Source organism: Anomaloglossus baeobatrachus, chromosome 1 (genome assembly GCF_048569485.1).
Source record: "Anomaloglossus baeobatrachus isolate aAnoBae1 chromosome 1, aAnoBae1.hap1, whole genome shotgun sequence".
NCBI lineage: Eukaryota > Metazoa > Chordata > Amphibia > Anura > Aromobatidae > Anomaloglossus > Anomaloglossus baeobatrachus.
Window position 1 is genome coordinate 443,772,531 of NC_134353.1, and position 17,685 is coordinate 443,790,215.

Genomic DNA, 17,685 nt, shown 5'->3' on the forward strand with positions numbered 1-17,685 from the left:
GGTAATTAGGAGTACCACCGCTGCTGTAGGGAGTACCCAGGGATGATGGAACGGGGCAGCAAGGTGTTGGAACCCTCCACAGGTAGGGGATGCCTCAGGATTCGGTGAAAGGTGGGAAGTGCCGTGGGAATGAAGGGGTCACTCTCGTACTCACTCAGTCCATAATCAGACACCGACAACTGGGTACACCAAGTCTCTGGGTAACGCTGCCGCTGAGAGGAGCTCGTCCGGGTCCCGTCCCCAAGTGGTGCTGCCTGGTGGTCCGTGACCTGCCTCCTGGCACTTAGTTTAGACTTCAACTTGGTGGCCCGGTAGCTTGGAACTAGCTGGGCCCCACTCCCCACTATGGCTAAGTGAGGGAGCTTGCTGTCAGGTCTCACGCTCGGGATTTTCTGGACCGTTTTTGGTTGGAAAGTCCTATCCCCCTCGTTGCGCTAATGCCCCAATTTTGGAGTGGGTGGGAACGGATCATGAAGGCTCCGTTCTCCTCAGGTGAATTGTCGGGTTGCCTGAAGCTACTCCCCAACCTAGGGTCCGTGTACCCCGTCGTGCCTTCGGGCCCAGACCGGTGATACGGCCAGGCTGCCGGCTGTCCTCCTCGACGAGCCCGAGCACTTTTCCACGATCCTCCGCGACCGGGGGTACGACTCCTTCTAGGCCCAGACCACCATCTGCAACCGAGGCAGTTCCTTCGGGAGTCCCACTCCCGACTTCCTCTGAGCTCCTCTTAGCTCGAGGGCTACTCCACTCCACCCAAGGAACTAACTCAATTAACTGACTACACTTCCTCACCTCCCCTCCCTAACCCCCCAGGTGGGCGACTCTATTCCTCTCAAGCCGTCCAGTGGTGTGTTAGTTGGGTGGGGTGCAGGGTGTCTCTAGGGTTTTGATTCGCTGATGGAGGCAATACCACTTAAGTAGGGACCCAGAACCAAGAGGGAGGCGGAATACTGCATGGAAGGGAAGCTTGTGCAGTACCCTGTGACGACCTGATAGTCCAGGGGCGTCACAGCAGCTGTTACTGATGAGATTCTATGATGATGTGAAGAGAGGCTGGCACTCTGCCTCTAGCTCCTCCCTCCACCTTTAGCTCCTCCCTCCTCCTGTCATCATAGACTCATCAGTAACATCTGCCATCTTCTATCAGTATTGGGAAAGTCTTCACTGAATACACATTTTACCTCAAAATTGATAATTTTGATAATGACTGATCAATTTTGGCAGAGAAAGAAGCAAATTTGTCTGATAAGATATAATACAAAGCTGCTTATTTTCATGTGTACTATTGATTTATGAAATAAAAATTAAAACGGGGGTTACTCTTTAACGTGTATAAAGATTTTAAAATACAAATTGCATATATTATTAAAGGGGTTTTCTAATTCAATACTGATAGCTGGATGTATTCAGTTGCAGAGATGAACAGCTTCATCAACTGTATAGTGGCCATGCCACACATACACTCCCTGTTAATTTGTGGCGCCCCAGGACCTGGTTGCCACAACAGCATTGCCCCTCCAAAGGGTTAATGCTGAGCCTGGAGGTAATTGGGGAAATCATTGGCCAGTAAGTACCAACATCCAACGCAGTTTCTCCCTCGGGCCAGCAGAGGGAGCTCTGAACCTGGAGTTCCAGGGAGCATTCCTCAAGCCTGACCTGAGGGAGGAGTTAGTGTTCAGTCTGTTAGGGAGGTTGGAGAGTGAAGACGCAGAGTACTGCTGTCCTGGGGACTGGGGACTGGAGCTGGAATAGCTTGGCCCAGTAAAGCAGGATTGGCAGAGAGGCACAGAAGAGAATTAGACATCGGAGTCTGTGGTTGCCAGGGTGTGAAACCCTTCCCTGGTAGCCGAATCCGAAGGGCAGGAGAGCTGCAAGTCCCTGGCCCATAAGCAACCTGAAGGTACAGCTGCATCATCAGGGCCCGGTGTGGACTCCAGCAGAGAAGCACCAGAGAGGGCCTGCGCAGCCTACCACACAGGGAGAGGGACGTACCACCGGTCCCAGCAGCAAGAGGGCCATTGCTAACTCAGAGTGCAGGGTCCTATGAAAGCAAAAGAAGAACAGGGAGTGGGCTTCATACTCAGCTGGCCAAAAAGAGCACCCCAGTTACTTCTAGGCCGGCCGGAGCCTTCTACCACCTGTAACGGTCTCCCAGGACTAACCATTTATCCAGTAAAAGAGGAGAAGGTAAAGAGACTGTTGCTTGTGTCCGGTCCTTTCACCGCCCTGTCGGCCCTGCACTACACTGCAACTACATCAACACTTATAAGCACCAACAGTTGCCCCGGGGCACCGCTCCACCTGTGGGTAGCAGGACCATCCAAGCTGCCATTCCACCAGCCCCGGATGCCCCATACAGCAGCGGCAGCTTAATAGCCGCAAACCACAGGTGGCGTCACGAATATTATAAACTTTAAGCACCCCCACTGAAGCCATATTAATTGACTCCCGCCGGGGTCACGGAGTCGGACCCCGCCACCACTGACGACCCCCGGACTATAGTCCGGCCCGGCACCGGGTGTCCCATAGCCCTGGGGTGGGCGAGTCAGATTTGAATAGGAAGCGGATGTACAGTACCCGCCGGCACCACAATGCAGTTGACAAAGCTGTTTATTTCTGGTCCACACCTGCTAGGCAGGCATTAGCGGCAGGCAGACTGGGCAGCAGCCCAGGGCCCTCACCCTCTGTGGAACCCCCACCATTTCAATCACAAACTGCAATGATAGTACAAGTTCTGTAGCATCTCTTCAGTTTCCCCGGTTGCAAAAAGACCTTTGGGGACATCATAGTCATGTGACTCCCCAAAGGTACTTCACCAAAGGTCTTCGTGTGCTGCGGGAGTCCAGGTCTGCACAATATGTATTTGCAACTTTCAGACAAGCATACATTTGAACAGTGCAGCACCAGTACTGAGACAGGAGAGCTCCTCCTCAGCCTTGCACCAACATACAGGAGCCATCATCACACTGCCACAGAGGCACCAGAAATGAAGAGGACATAGCAGGCACAGGTAAGTGCTCCAGTAGGGGCCAAAGAGGCTATGTAGAATAATTTTAGATGAAAAGCCTGTGGTGGGGAGGATTGGTGTGACCTTACAAGGGACATTATGGGGCAATGGGGAACTTTATGTTGTAATAAGGCACATTATGGAAGCAAATTAGGACATTATGGGGGCAATGGGGGAAATTATGGAGCAAGCTGGGACATTATGGGAATATGGATGACATTATGCAGCAAATTGGGACATTATGTTGCTCCAGAAAGTTTCTCAGTGTCCCATAAAGACCTAATTTGCTCCATAATGTCCCTCATTGCCCCATAAACTTCCCCATTATGTGACAATGTGGGACTTTATTGGGCAAATAGGGACATTATGGGGCAATTGGGAACTTTATGGAGCAATTTGGGACATTATTGAAAAATGGGGGACATTATGGAGCAAATTGGGATATTATGGGGCAATGGGAGACATTTTGAAGTAAATTGGGACATTATGGGGCAATTGTGGATTTTATGTAGCAAATTGGGACATAATTGGGGACAATATAAGGTAATTGAGGACTTTATGGGGCGATGGGGAATTTTATTGGGCAGTGAGTACATTATGGAACAAATTACCACATTATGGAGCAATAGGGGACTTTATTGAGCAACTTGGGACATTATGGAAAAAATTGGGACATTATGAGGCCATTAAAGAGGAGATTGTGAAAGGGAGCATAGTATAATGAGGAGCGGGGGATTGGGACTTCATGCGGAGATGTAGTATGGGGGAGATATTATAGAAAAGGGAAGTTTTGGGGGGGGACATTATGGAAAGGGGCAGTTTGTGGGACTATTTTGGAGAGGACCAGTGTGTGTGAGGATACTATGTGCAAGAAGCACCATGTGGGGTAATTATTTATTCAGGGCACAGAATAGGATATATTTAATGACTAATAACAACAACTGCCAGTATCTCCTTACTATTGTTAAGAACATACTGGGAATTCTAGGTTCAATTAACAACCCCTTATGTTTCTACTTGTTTCCCCCAGTTAAAATAAAAGGCTCTGTACTCACCACTCATGCTGGCGCAGTTCCAGTGCTTGTCTGTAATTGAAGTTCAAGGTTCATGTGACATTGTGATGTCATGTGAGCCACGCATCCAATCACTGCTGGCTACTAGAAGTGATACTGCTCCCGCTCACTCCCTGTTGATTGCTCATTTGGTCCGAAGATAGGGAGACAGAATTCAGTCATGATTGGACTTGGGGATTCCATGACGTAACGCCATGTGAGCCCCAAACTTCAATTACTGACAGTGCTGGAACGGCGCCAGCCCGGGAAGCGAGTACAGGGTCTATTATTTTAACTGGGGGGAAACAAGTGGACTCAGAGAGGGTTGTCCTAGTACTTATAATACCTATAATCTATACACAGGAATCCGATAAGAATTTTTATATCAAAGTGAAAATGTTATTGCAAGCATAGTGCACAATAATATCATATAATTCAATACAAATTGACAACACACAAATGGATATGGCCTCCTGACGAAACCAGAGCAGTGAAACATTATGGATACATTTGAATATGTAATGGTTATCTATTCAATATAGGATTTTCCCCTGTGATTGCTAAAAAACTAATATTACCTGTGCCCTTGTAAAAACGCATTTACCGATAGGTCAGAGTCTGCTACCTCTTGTTTGGTGCGGTTATACATGTCCCCCCATATCCGTTTATGTGTTATCAATTTGTATTGAATTATATGATATTATTGTGCACTATGCTTGCAATAAAATTTTCACTGTGATATAAAAATTCTTATCGAATTCCTGTGTATAGATTATAGGTATTGTAAGTATTAGGTGGGAATCAATTTCTTTATGAGAGGCTATTTCTAGGGGGGTTGTCCTAGTAGTAGAAAACCCCTTTAATAAATGAAGGCTCTGCTGTGATATTCCCAAAATTCATATTCATTAAGAGGCGCATACCGCTTAATGAATTCGGAATCTTACAAGTCCCACGTGTCTCCAGCAAAAATGTACACACACACACACACACACACGCATATATAAACAGAACATATACATCATATGGAGTTCTTTTAATGAATATGAATTGAGTGAATATTACTGTACTGGCTTCACTTATTAAGACTGGCATGCACAGCGACAGCCCTAAGGTCCAGTCACACTAAGCAACTTACCAGCGATCCCAACAACGATAGGGATCGCTGGTAAGTTGCTAGGAGGTTGCTGGTGAGCTGTCACACTGCGACGCTCCAGCGATCCCACCAGCAACCTGACCTGGCAGGGATCGCTGGAGCGTGGCTACACGAGTTGCTGGTGAGCTCACCAGCAACCAGTGACCAGCCCCCAGTCTCCTAGTTACAGCACACATCAGGTTAATTAACCCGATGTGTGCTGCAGCTAAATGTGCACAGAGCAGGGAGCAGCGCACACTGAGCGCTGGCTCCTTGCTCTCCTAGTTACAGCACACATCGGGTTAATTGCCTGATGTGTGCTGCAGCTATCTGTGCACAGAGCAGGAGCCGGCAGCACAGGCAGTGAGAGCGGAGGAGGCTGGTATCAAAGGTAAATATCGGGTAACCAAGGACAGGGCTTCTTGGTTACCCGATGTTTACATTAGTTACCAGCCTCAGCAGAAGCCGGCTCCTGCTGCCTGCACATTAGTTGTTGCTGTCTCGCTGTCACACACAGCGATGTGTGCTTCACAGCAGGACAGCAACAACTAAAAAATGGCCCAGGACATTCAGCAACAACCAACGACCTCACAGCAGGGGCCAGGTTGTTGCTGGATGTCACACACAGCAACATCGCTAGCAACGTCACAAAAGTTGTTCGTTACCAGCGATGTTGCTAGCGATGTTGCTTAGTGTGACGGGGCCTTTAATGAATCAGGACCATTGTTTTCGGCAGCACATCGTTGAGTGTAAGCAGGAGATTTCCTGCTGATAACATGATACTGTATGGGGACAGATTGATCTATTAGTGATCGTTCTGTGCCCATCATTCTTTGTCAGCCTGTGTGAGGAGGCTTATACAAAAGGGCTGGTTGTCATTAGTCAGGCTGAATAATAGCACGGTCCTGGGGAGCGCTAAGGAGGAAACAGATGGTTACTTGCTTGAATTTCTTTATTCATACCACAACGCGTTTCGATATCAATGTAATATCTTCATCAGGTGGTATCGAAACGTGTTGTGGTATGAATAAAGAATTTCAAGCAAGTAACTATCTGTCTCCTCCTTAGCACTCCCCAGGACCGTGCAATTATTCAGCCTATTCCACATTCCCATATTGGGACTCACGGGTAGGAGCTGCTTTAAGCCTGAGGCTGGAAATCTCTTCTGGGATCGGCAGTGACAAGGCTTCCATGTGACCGGTCACATGACCGCCCCCACAGGACACAGCTTACTCGGGCAGAGGATCTCTATAGTGGCGTCTGGGTGTACTGCCCAGCCCCACAACCAATGCTCTAACTGAGGTTGTGCAAGGTTGCACAACCTCTCCAGGTGAGCGGTTTGAATACCCTGCTTACTATCTTATTCCTGAAATCCTTCACATGCGCTTCTCCTCTCTTTTCATGTACTTAGGATGTCATTAGTCAATCACGCTTGTTTAAAGGTCAGAAATTGACTCCTGTAAATACAACTTAAATATTTGTGTGTGATGGAGCAATATGTTAGCAGTTGGGGCACCACTTATACCTTTTGCCCAGGGCTCCACTTAGTCTAAAATCGGCTCTGCACACCTGAGCACATCCAGCTATGGCTAGCACCAGAAACAGTTGATCAGCAGGGGTGCCATGTGTGGAGACACGGGGCTCAGTGGGTGCTCTTGTCCGCTGGCCCGGCCGCCTTTAGAAAGACAGCGTGGCTCAGGGCTCATCCCAACTGAACGCACGACCTCCTTAACCATGGGCGGAACACTACTCAGACAACACAGGGTGAGGGAATCACAATATTAAGACTTTATTGGATCCCCAAAATATTAACGGCACATAACACATAACCAGCAAAACACGCAAATGTAACAGGCCACAGAGTCTCACCCTTCTGCTGGCTCACCAGGGATTTGAATGTCCGTGCTTCAGAGCTTCCAGGGCTACTTACTCCAATCCAGCAGCACCCCGCTTTTGGCACCCACCGAGACTGGAATAATGCCAGATTTAGGAAGCTGGCTGAGGTCCGCAAAGTCTGTAGTCAGATGACTGGGTTGTCCCAAGCTGGGTTTCCTCCTTAAGTAGTCTCTGGTATAATGATATAATCCTGGCAGCCGGAGTCGAAATCCCTAGACTGTGGATATGGCCTTCAATCGGAACCGGAGTCCCTAGGTTGAAGCCAGGTAGCCAAGTGATCCTCTAGTCGGAGCCAAAGTCCCTAGACTGAGTCCACAAGGTATCCTGGTTCTGATCCCCTATCCAGCTCCTAAGAGCTTAGACTGGATCCATCAGCATCCATCAACAACTGGTGACTTAAAGAAGTCCCTTTTTATAGCCATAGTCTTCCCTTCGGATATACTGTGCCCTTAGCGGATTAGTTGTACAAGGTTGCTTCTCTTATTGGATGGATTTCAAGCTGCATGGATAATCTTCATTTAAATGATGTGGATAGAAAGACTGAGGACATCTACATATAGTCTGGAATGCACAAACTAGACAATGGCCACTGAGGTAATTTACATTAGATTAGCAATACACAACTACATTACAATGATTGCTTGGAAGGGTCTGGAGAAACAATAGTTTAGCAAACATGAGTTAACACACAGAAGAACAATAAGTCTTGCTAATGTAAGAAATTTAACCCACGACACACATTGAAAAAGTCTGTGTTGTCACACCATGCTCCCATCAATCAGATATTGATGGCTTACCCTAAAGATAAGCCATCAAAATAAAAGTCCTGGACAACCCCTTTCAGCTATGCAGAACTGTCAATGAATAAAGAAAAACATTACTGCCAAAATAGTATGTTCTCACAGATTGGCCAGACTAGTTAGTATCCATTGACTTTTTTTTCCTGGTACATGGTAGATAATATTAAAATATGAGATTTTTAGGAGAGAGTGCCATCTGTTAATGAATATAGAGAGTATTAAAGGATGTTTTTTTTTTATCAGAAATAAAGGTGATAACTGACACAAGTTTTCAGTGTAAAATGACTTATTGTGATGTACTTGTAAAGAGGTCAATGAGAATGAACTAACATTTATTTATTTGAATCTTTCAGCATTAATACTACTCTGCAAGCTTTCCTGGGGACTAAATCTCTGTCCGACGACAAAAAGTTAGTTTATAATATTGACACTCAAATAATATATCCGGAGTATAACACAAGTACTAATCACCATGATTTGCTTCTCCTGAAGGTAAGACTATTTCCTTTATAAAAAATATTGATATTTTATCCACAATAATAATTGATTATCATTGATCAACATGTTTAGGCTATGGGCTGAACTCGATGGACGTAAGTCAACCTTCAGCCTTCAAAACTAGAAAACTATATGGTAGAGCCAAGTACATGAAACCAGTAAAGAGACACAGAGACCCTACTGCTCTGTACTATGGAGCAATACGCACTATATGTGGTAGTCCATATAACATGGTAATGGTAAACTGTGAACACTGTGCTAAAAAGTAACACATCTGTGGTTTCAAAAAGATGAAAACTGATTAACGTTTGGATATTTTGCTTAGAAGTATCTTTTCCTAGTTTCAATGGTCAGCAGTCAATATATCTTAACTTGGCTTAATGAACTGTACAGAGAATAAATGTGATGTATAATTATATGCTTAATCTTTTTCTACAAAGCTACCAAAAAAGGTTCAACTGAACGAATCAATAGGATGCATACGTTACCAAACTGAAGATATTGTGATTAAAGAAAACACACTTTGTACGGTAGCTGGCTGGGGACAAATCAAGAAGACTGGAAAGAAGCCAGACGTCTTACATGAGGTATTGGTCCCAGTGATTAGCCTAGAGGTATGCAACCGTCGGGACTACTATCATGGAACTATCACTGCCAACATGATCTGTGCAGGAAATGGTAAACAGGATTCATGTGAGGTGAGATTAACTAGAAGATATATAGTTTATTTAAACAGAACAATTCTTCCAACCTGTCTGTTTAGTAAAATATTGTATTCCCAATATGATATAAATTCTGAAGCACATTTTCCATTTCTCTATTATTTGTCCTATACATTTAAGCAGCGCCGGTCTGTCTTGCTGGGGTACCGGGAAAACGCCGGTAGGCCCCGACCTTGTCTTCAAACTAAGCTGACTCCGGTAGCCTGCAGGGGCAACCCTGCCAGGAGTATTAAAATGACCTGCGGTCACGGCTCCTTAGACCGTCGAGATGCCGCCGCAGGTGATGATACTGTATGCAGCAGTCACTAGATTATGATAGCTCCAGTAGCACAGCTACAGCAGCTGCCGGCGCTGCAGGGGCAGAACAAAAGCTCCTTCCGAGATAAAGAAAATGCATACTAGTTGGTGCAGCAGCCATGACCTGCGATGATGTTATGCCCATGTGATCATGTGGGAGGAGCCGGGCAGGAGCTACTGAAGAAAATGTGACCGGTAGACCGATAATGAGGGATGAGGGGGGCATGGAGGGAGTGCAGGGTGAGTGGAATATGAAGGGTCCAGACCATGACAGAGGGGTGTTAAAGGGATACAGTGTGTGTGGATTATGGGGTTTCAGTGTGTTTGAGAGAGCGGTAATTTGGGGTACAGCCAGGCTGTGTGAGATATGTGGGTGCTGCGTGACATTACTGAAGTCCACATAGTAACCATATATCAGTAGGGATTAGAGAAAAGAGGTATAGCAGCAGTCAGAGCATGGGATTGCAAAAATAGTGTGATTACACGATTGTTTTTGAGATATTTTATTCACTGTGTTCACTATATGGTAATACGGTATGATGCCTCAGGTTAGTATGAGTTCATAGACACCAAACATCTATAAGTTTACCTTTCATCTAAGGGGTTAAAAAAACTCAGAAGTTTGTCCAAAAAAAAATGGCGCACGTTATGCTACATTTTCCACGACTTGTAGCGTTCTCATTTTTCGGGATTATATCTCAGTCACGGCTTAATTTTTGCGTCTCGAGCTGACGTTTTTAACGGTACCATTTTTGCGCAAATGCTAGGTTTTGATCGCCTGTAATTGACTTCTGTGCAAAATTTGCGGCAATCAAAAAAATGTCTTTTTGATGTTTGAAATTTTTTTGCCGTGTACCGATCAGATTAATTGATTTTACATTTTGATAGATTGGGCAATTCTGAAAACGGCAATACCAAATGTGTGTATATTTTTTATTTTTTTTAAACTCTTTAAATTTCAATGGGGCGAAAGGGGCGTGTTTTGAACTTTTAGTTTGTTGGTTTTTTTTTTACTAGTTCCCTAGGAGGCTATAAGGATCAGCAGTCTGATCGCTCATTCTTTTCTCCTGATCAGAGTAACACCGCTCAGATCGGGAGAAATGATCATCTCTTGTAACCTGCAATATTCGGCTGCTGTTTACAGGACTTGAGTCATGTGAGCTACAGAAGTCAGCACATGACCCTGTGCTACCATGACAACCATCAGATCCACGTGATCACATCACGGGAGTTCTGGGCGGTGAGTAAGCCTTTACCGAGATCACTATTAAAATGGTGCTGTGACATTATGACAGCGCCATTTAAGGGGTTAACAGGTGGATAACGGTTCTACTCTTGCCTGCAAGGCACACATGCCAGCTGTACAAATCAGATGACATGTGCGCAGATCCCGCCCGGCTGCCCGCAGCAGCCGGCGGGGATTAACACTATGACCGCTAGGACATAACTTTACTGCCCACAGTCGTTAAGGGGTTAATTTTAGTAAACTTTTCCATTTGAAGATGCTGGATAGCATTTTGCTTCATTTTGCATGTTGTTTGGCTGATGGACTCGGTGGTTTACCTAGGACAAAAACTGTCCGTGTGTGAGACCCGCAACACACATCCGTTCTTTTTGTACGTGTGCGGTACGTATTTGCACGTACCGGAGACACGGAGACCCATGTTATTCAATGGTAGATGGCACACACATGTAAAATCACACGGAACGTGTGTCCTTGTGGTAAGTACGTGTGTGCGCTTTTCTACACGGATGACATGTCCGTTTTTGGCCGGCAGCACGCAGGCACGGACCCGCTTTAGTCTATGGGTCTGTGCCTGCACGGACCGCACACGGAGTATGTCCGTGTTCAGCACGTATCGTCCGTGTCCGTTTTTAATCACAAAATCTGAAACACTTGTTACCAATCTATCAGGTCAATTGATGGCAAACAACAACACCAGGATCTCATGATGAATGATTAACAACATTAATTGGGTAAGAATGCGGGCCTTTAAAAACGGACAGCACACGGACAGCACACGTACATATTTTATGTCAATACGGACATTCCACACGCACACACGGCTCGCATACGTCATCACACGGATGCCATACGTACCGGAGAAACGCCCCTAAAAAACGGAACACGGACCCGTAAAACGGACCGTGAGACACGTACGTTTTTTTTGCGAAGTGTGTTTTAGGCCTAAGAAAAATTGCTACTGATTGTAAATAATAGATTCCATTATTAACTACAATAAAGAAGATGCTGAACAAGAAATCCTTTGATATATGCAGGCACAGGACAGGTCTCTTTTGCACACTGTATAGTTTGCTAAAAAGGTACACATTTTAGTGAGAGAAGCCAAAAATGATCAAGTAATAAAAACTTTTATGGTAGCTATACTGTGGGCCCCTAGACTCAATTTCCCTGGTAGGCACCTGGCACCACAGTGCGACCCTACATTTAAGATTAAATTGAGTGTTACATGTTACCTGAGCTTATAGCCTCACCTGACACTGTCAGTTTATCAGTTTTATCAGTTTTGGTAATGAAAAACTGTAGGGACAAGAAGAACAGCAATGCTTAAGAATTATCATGATGTAGGAGGGTCGCCCCTGAAGGGTCACTCAGGGGTTCTGCCGAGGCCACGGGTTGTAGTCGCATCCCCGACTGATATTCTTCATGAAACAGGGCTTGTGTATATGGTGGAGATGGTGGGGTGCCTGCTCTCAGGGGCTTTGGCTCCCTTATCTCCGTGGTAAGCTCTAGTCCCAATAAATCAAACACCGGATTTTCTTCCAAAACGTCAACTTTACTGTATATAACTGTTTCATAAGAACTTCTTCTCCGTAAGAGAGGCACCAATTCTTCAGAGGACAGGACACACATTTCCACATCACTTCTCTTAACCCGGCTGCTACAGAGTCCCAACGGCTTCCAGGTGCACTGGCAGTTCCCGTTATGGGTTTGGGATAATGGCCAGGCTGATCCCCACTTCAGGAGTCCCTTAGCACTAAATTCATGGTGACTTGGCCCAATGCTTCGCGTCCCTATCTGTCATGCCAGCCCACTTTCCTAAGGGGCACCCTTCTCTTGCCCCAGGAACTGATCTCTCTCTCCCACTTTATCTGAACAGCCTCCTTCTTTCTCTCCTTCCCCACTACTCTGCCATAATTTCCTTTTGCTCCATTTTCTACCCCAGGTGATCGGGCTTATCTCCATCCCCTAGACCGAACTAGGGGGGTACTGTGCCATGTGTGGTTGAACAGCAAAATTACACCACAGCCCAAGACATTCACATGACTGTTTCTATAACCAGTAACCTACATATATTCAACTGTATTCTCACAATACTAGAACACAGATATTCGAGGAGGTTTGTGGGGCTCCTGACACCCCCCTACACCTCTATGAATGGATAAGCTTGTTTGGACTTTAAGAGATGGTGCTGGGTTTTGTGGACTATCCAGCAGAGTCAGTGCTCCCTCAGTGAACTGTGTCGTTGGACTAATCCTGCCCAAAAAGTGCGGGAAGAGGAAAAAAGCGGGAGGAGAGCTTAGGATGGGAACAGGGAAAGTCGGGTCACCTGAGAGAATAAGGTGTCGCCTGAGAAGTGTCTGAGAACGGCAGTTGGGAGAGAAATGTGGATTCCAGGCTGCAAGAGAGAGACTGCGAGTTGGTTTGTGGCAGAGCCCTGGTAGTCGTCGAGCCAGTACCGGACTGGGGAGCTCCTGAGGTTGGTGATCCAGGCAATGAGAAAAGACACCATCTGGAAAATTCAAAGAACCCCAGATCTGTGGGAGAAGAGAGGTTCCCACCTATCCTGGAAAGAAGTGTGCACTGACGGACCATCCGAAGATCTCAGCATCTAGCTCCCGGCGGTGGACTTGTTCCCGCTCAACAGTACTGTGAGTTCATTACCGGTGTGCACACCCGATAGGGTTTAGCGTTTGCATCATTACTTAAAGCGCAATAGTCGCACTAACCGTTTAGCAGAGGCCAGTTAGGTTGTTAGCGCAGTGTAGTCATAAGTATACTCTCTTTGTAAAGTCTACTGTTGTATTGATACTTATAATAGTTGGGGTGACACAGTTTTAGTGCGGCTCAGCTAGAATCTGCAGTATTTGTTAACTATACCGTGGCCAAATTATACTTCATCCTCGATATACACATATATTTCCTATCTGTTAATAAAGTGGTTCCCTTGTTTCTGCACTCTTGCCTCCTGTACCGTAATTGAACTCTGCCTGGTGATGGTACCTTTTCCACTGCTTCAGAGGAATGCCACTGTGGCGCCCTGGACAAGCCAGGTCATCACAGAACTACACCAACACACCCCACACCCCGGTTAGGCACACCGAAGCCAAACACAAAATCCTTGTTGCCTTCCTCCAAGTGCTGATGTCCACACCAGGGGGTGGGCCAGGTGGTTGGTCCCGCCCACCGAGGAGATCACAGTCCTGGAGGCGGGAAAAGGAGAGAGCAGATAGAGTTGGAAGTGGAAGTGAGAGGAAGTAAAGTGGTAGAGGAGCAGTCTGAAGGCGGTCCGGGTGTGTGGCCCAGACGGAACAGCAAGGTTGGCAGACGGTGGTGATCGTCTGCAGGAGAGGCTAATTGGAGCAAACCGTATGGACCGTGGATGGGCGGTGGCCAGGCGGTACCGGATCGGAGAGTAAAGAGAAGCCAGCACCATCCGGCAGGGCTTACGGACCCCAACAAGGCTAGGAGTCGCCGTTAAATTTGTCAAATCCGTTAGCGAAGGGAACCTCTGGGGTTTCCCAGCAGTCAAGACTTGATTGAAGGCAACCGCTCAAACCGTAGAGGGAAACACAGTCACCGCCAAGGCTACAGTTCCCAGGGCCAGAGCCTGCGGGCAAAAGGGGCTCCCTCAGCCTCCATCCAAGCTGGGGAGCGGGTTACCAGTGGGAAGCCATTGGAACCGTAACACAACACAGGTGCAGGGAAAGGCAGTCACCATCAACCTGCCGGGAGGAGAAACACCGCAGCCGTCTGTGGGACCCGTCCATCCAGCCGTTTGTTTTACTGGAGACTTTGCATTCGTCATTGGCTGCCCCTGCGACCCTGCACCTCACCAGGCCCCGTAACCCGCCTGCCATACATCCCTACCCCCTCACCGGGCCCCGGGACAACCAACCCCCTACCGACGGAGGGGAGAACCAATATCCAAGCTGCTCCCCGTCATCGCTCCCGGGATCCCCGTCCAGAGCAGCGGTGGTGTCACCAATCTCACCACAACCGTGGGTGGCGTCACGGACAATATCCCTAAAACCAAACCACCCCCTTTCACTCACGGGCGAGGAACGCCGCTCGAGTCCCCGGGATCCGGCCCACCGCTCGAGCCACCACCGAGCAGCAGCAGCAGCCGGACCCGAGCAGTGGGTGAGCGCAGCGTCCCCTCCTCCGCCCGCGACACCACAAATGCAAGTTTATGGGAAAAGATTCTCAAGTATTCCAAAAGAACTCCAAACTGGTCCAAAATGCTGTGATGATTAATTTCTTAATATTTAATTTAAGAACAAAAATTGTACACCCGACAAGGTAAACTTTCCAAAAAGCACTGCTTAGATAGAAGACCGATAAATCAAAGAAAATGTACAGTGAAGTATAAATATAAGAGATATTATCTAACATTACAAACACGTATGAGAATGGTGGTTGAGCCTAAAACCTTTTGAAGGCACCATTGAGTAATATCCACATGTTAATGATATTTATGTTGATGGATGTCACTGAATAAATGAGTAAAAAAAACCTAATTCTAATTATTTATGTGGCATACATGAACATTGCAACATCAGCAAATAGAATAGATAATTAATAAATACATTGAGAAAATGGCATGATACAGATTTTGGGTGCCAACAACAATAAAACCACATATATTACTTAATGCTCTTGTGTTTGTTGACAGGCTACATTGTTGAAATCATAGCTTACATGAGCTCTGCACTAGAGTTGAGCGCGGTTCGCGGTTCGAGGTTCTCCAGTTCGCGGCTCGAGTGATTTTGGGGGCTGTTCTAGATAGAACTAGAACTCGAACTTTTTGCTAAAGCTCGATAGTTCTAGATACGTTCGAGAACGGTTCTAGCAGCAAAAAGACCAGCTAATTACTAGCTGGCTTTCCGCTGTAATAGTGTAAGTCACTCTGTGACTCACACTATTATGAAATTTCATTGTATAGTGTGCGGGAACAGCGCATTCAGATCACTGCTGTATGGATAGTGGCGATCGCCATTTTTTTTTTTTTCCTTGTCTTCCTTCCCTAAGCGCGCGCGTGTAGTGGGGCGGGCCAGCATGTCAGCCAGACACACACACAGCTAAGTGTACTTTTAGCCAGAGAAGCAATGGCATGTGTGATAGGATGTCCATGTCACATGTCCCTGCATTATAAAAATGAGTATCTGCCCGTCCGGACGCCATTATCTCTTCTGCGTCCTTGGAGTCAGTCACCGCTGGCGCAGCGCCTATCTCCGATACTGCTGTGTACGCTCTATACACAGCGCTGTACAGAATAGGGATAGCACTTTCTATCAGTCCTTTTAAGGGCTAATACCGGCAGGGTCAGAGCCATAGGTGACAGGTCCGTGAAAACAGAGTTTAACAGCTACAAAAGATGACAGCGTCTGTGTAGCTAAGGTCAGGGATTTCCTCGCTGAATTTCCCCATTAGGAGGGATAGAAAGGCAGGCTTCCTTTCCTCTACCCAGAGACCCACAACCCTGCCACTGTACCCTCCTGCCCTTTGCACACTCAAACTCATTGTTAATAAGCCATTATACTAGCAAATATTGAGTGAACTTAGTGGCATCCTAAACGTGGCTGTTGGACTTCTGTATTGTCCCACTAGTGCAAAGATATTTGCAGCACGTCTGCCTGCATTGCACACTCAAACTCATTGTTACTAAGCCATTATACTAGCAAACACTGAGTGAACTTAGTGGCATGCTAAACGTTGCTGTTGGACTTCTGTATTGTCCCACTATTGCAAAGATATTTGCAGCACGTCTGCCTGCATTGCACACTCAATCTCATTGTTACTAAGCCATTATACTAGCAAACACTGAGTGAACTTAGTGGCATCATAAAAGTGGCTGTTGGACTTCTGTATTGTCCCACTAGTGCAAAGATATTTGCAGCACGTCTACCTGCATTGCACACTCAAACTCATTGTTACTAAGCCATTATACTAGCAAACACTGAGTGAACTTAGTGGCATCATAAAAGTGGCTGTTGGACTTCTGTATTGTCCCACTAGTGCAAAGATATTTGCAGCACGTCTGCCTGCATTGCACACTCAAACTCATTGTTACTAAGCCATTATACTAGCAAACACTGAGTGAACTTAGTGGCATCATAAAAGTGGCTGTTGGACTTCTGTATTGTCCCACTAGTGCAAAGATATTTGCAGCACGTCTGCCTGCATTGCACACTCAAACTCATTGTTACTAAGCCATTATACTAGCAAACACTGAGTGAACTTAGTGGCATCATAAAAGTGGCTGTTGGACTTCTGTATTGTCCCACTAGTGCAAAGATATTTGCAGCACGTCTGCCTGCATTGCACACTCAAACTCATTGTTACTAAGCCATTATACTAGCAAACACTGAGTGAACTTAGTGGCATCATAAAAGTGGCTGTTGGACTTCTGTATTGTCCCACTAGTGCAAAGATATTTGCAGCACGTCTGCCTGCATTGCACACTCAAACTCATTGTTACTAAGCCATTATACTAGCAAACACTGAGTGAACTTAGTGGCATCATAAAAGTGGCTGTTGGACTTCTGTATTGTCCCACTAGTGCAAAGATATTTGCAGCACGTCTGCCTGCATTGCACACTCAAACTCATTGTTACTAAGCCATTATACTAGCAAACACTGAGTGAACTTAGTGGCATTATAAAAGTGGCTGTTGGACTTCTGTATTGTCCCACTAGTGCAAAGATATTTGCAGCACGTCTGCCTGCATTGCACACTCAAACTCATTGTTACTAAGCCATTATACTAGCAAACACTGAGTGAACTTAGTGGCATCATAAAAGTGGCTGTTGGACTTCCATTAGTGTCCCACTAGTGCAAAGATATTTGCAGCACGTCTGCCTGCATTGCACACTCAAACTCATTGTTACTAAGCCATTATACTAGCAAACACTGAGTGAACATAGTGGCATTATAAAAGTGGCTGTTGGACTTCCATTAGTGTCCCACTAGTGCAAAGATATTTGCAGCACGTCTGCCTGCATTGCACACTCAAACTCATTGTTACTAAGCCATTAT

General features: G+C 46.2%; 1 protein-coding gene across 1 annotated transcript in view; it reads left to right on the top strand.

Annotated features, from left to right (window-relative positions):
• The window catches only part of LOC142294484 (serine protease ami-like), a 119,098-nt gene that overhangs the window by 75,104 nt on the left and 26,309 nt on the right, over nt 1-17,685 (top strand). The window contains exons 3-4 of the mRNA XM_075337880.1: nt 8,241-8,379; nt 8,826-9,083. Of these exons, the coding sequence (XP_075193995.1) occupies nt 8,241-8,379; nt 8,826-9,083 (397 nt within the window). The remainder of the gene's footprint in view (nt 1-8,240; nt 8,380-8,825; nt 9,084-17,685) is intronic.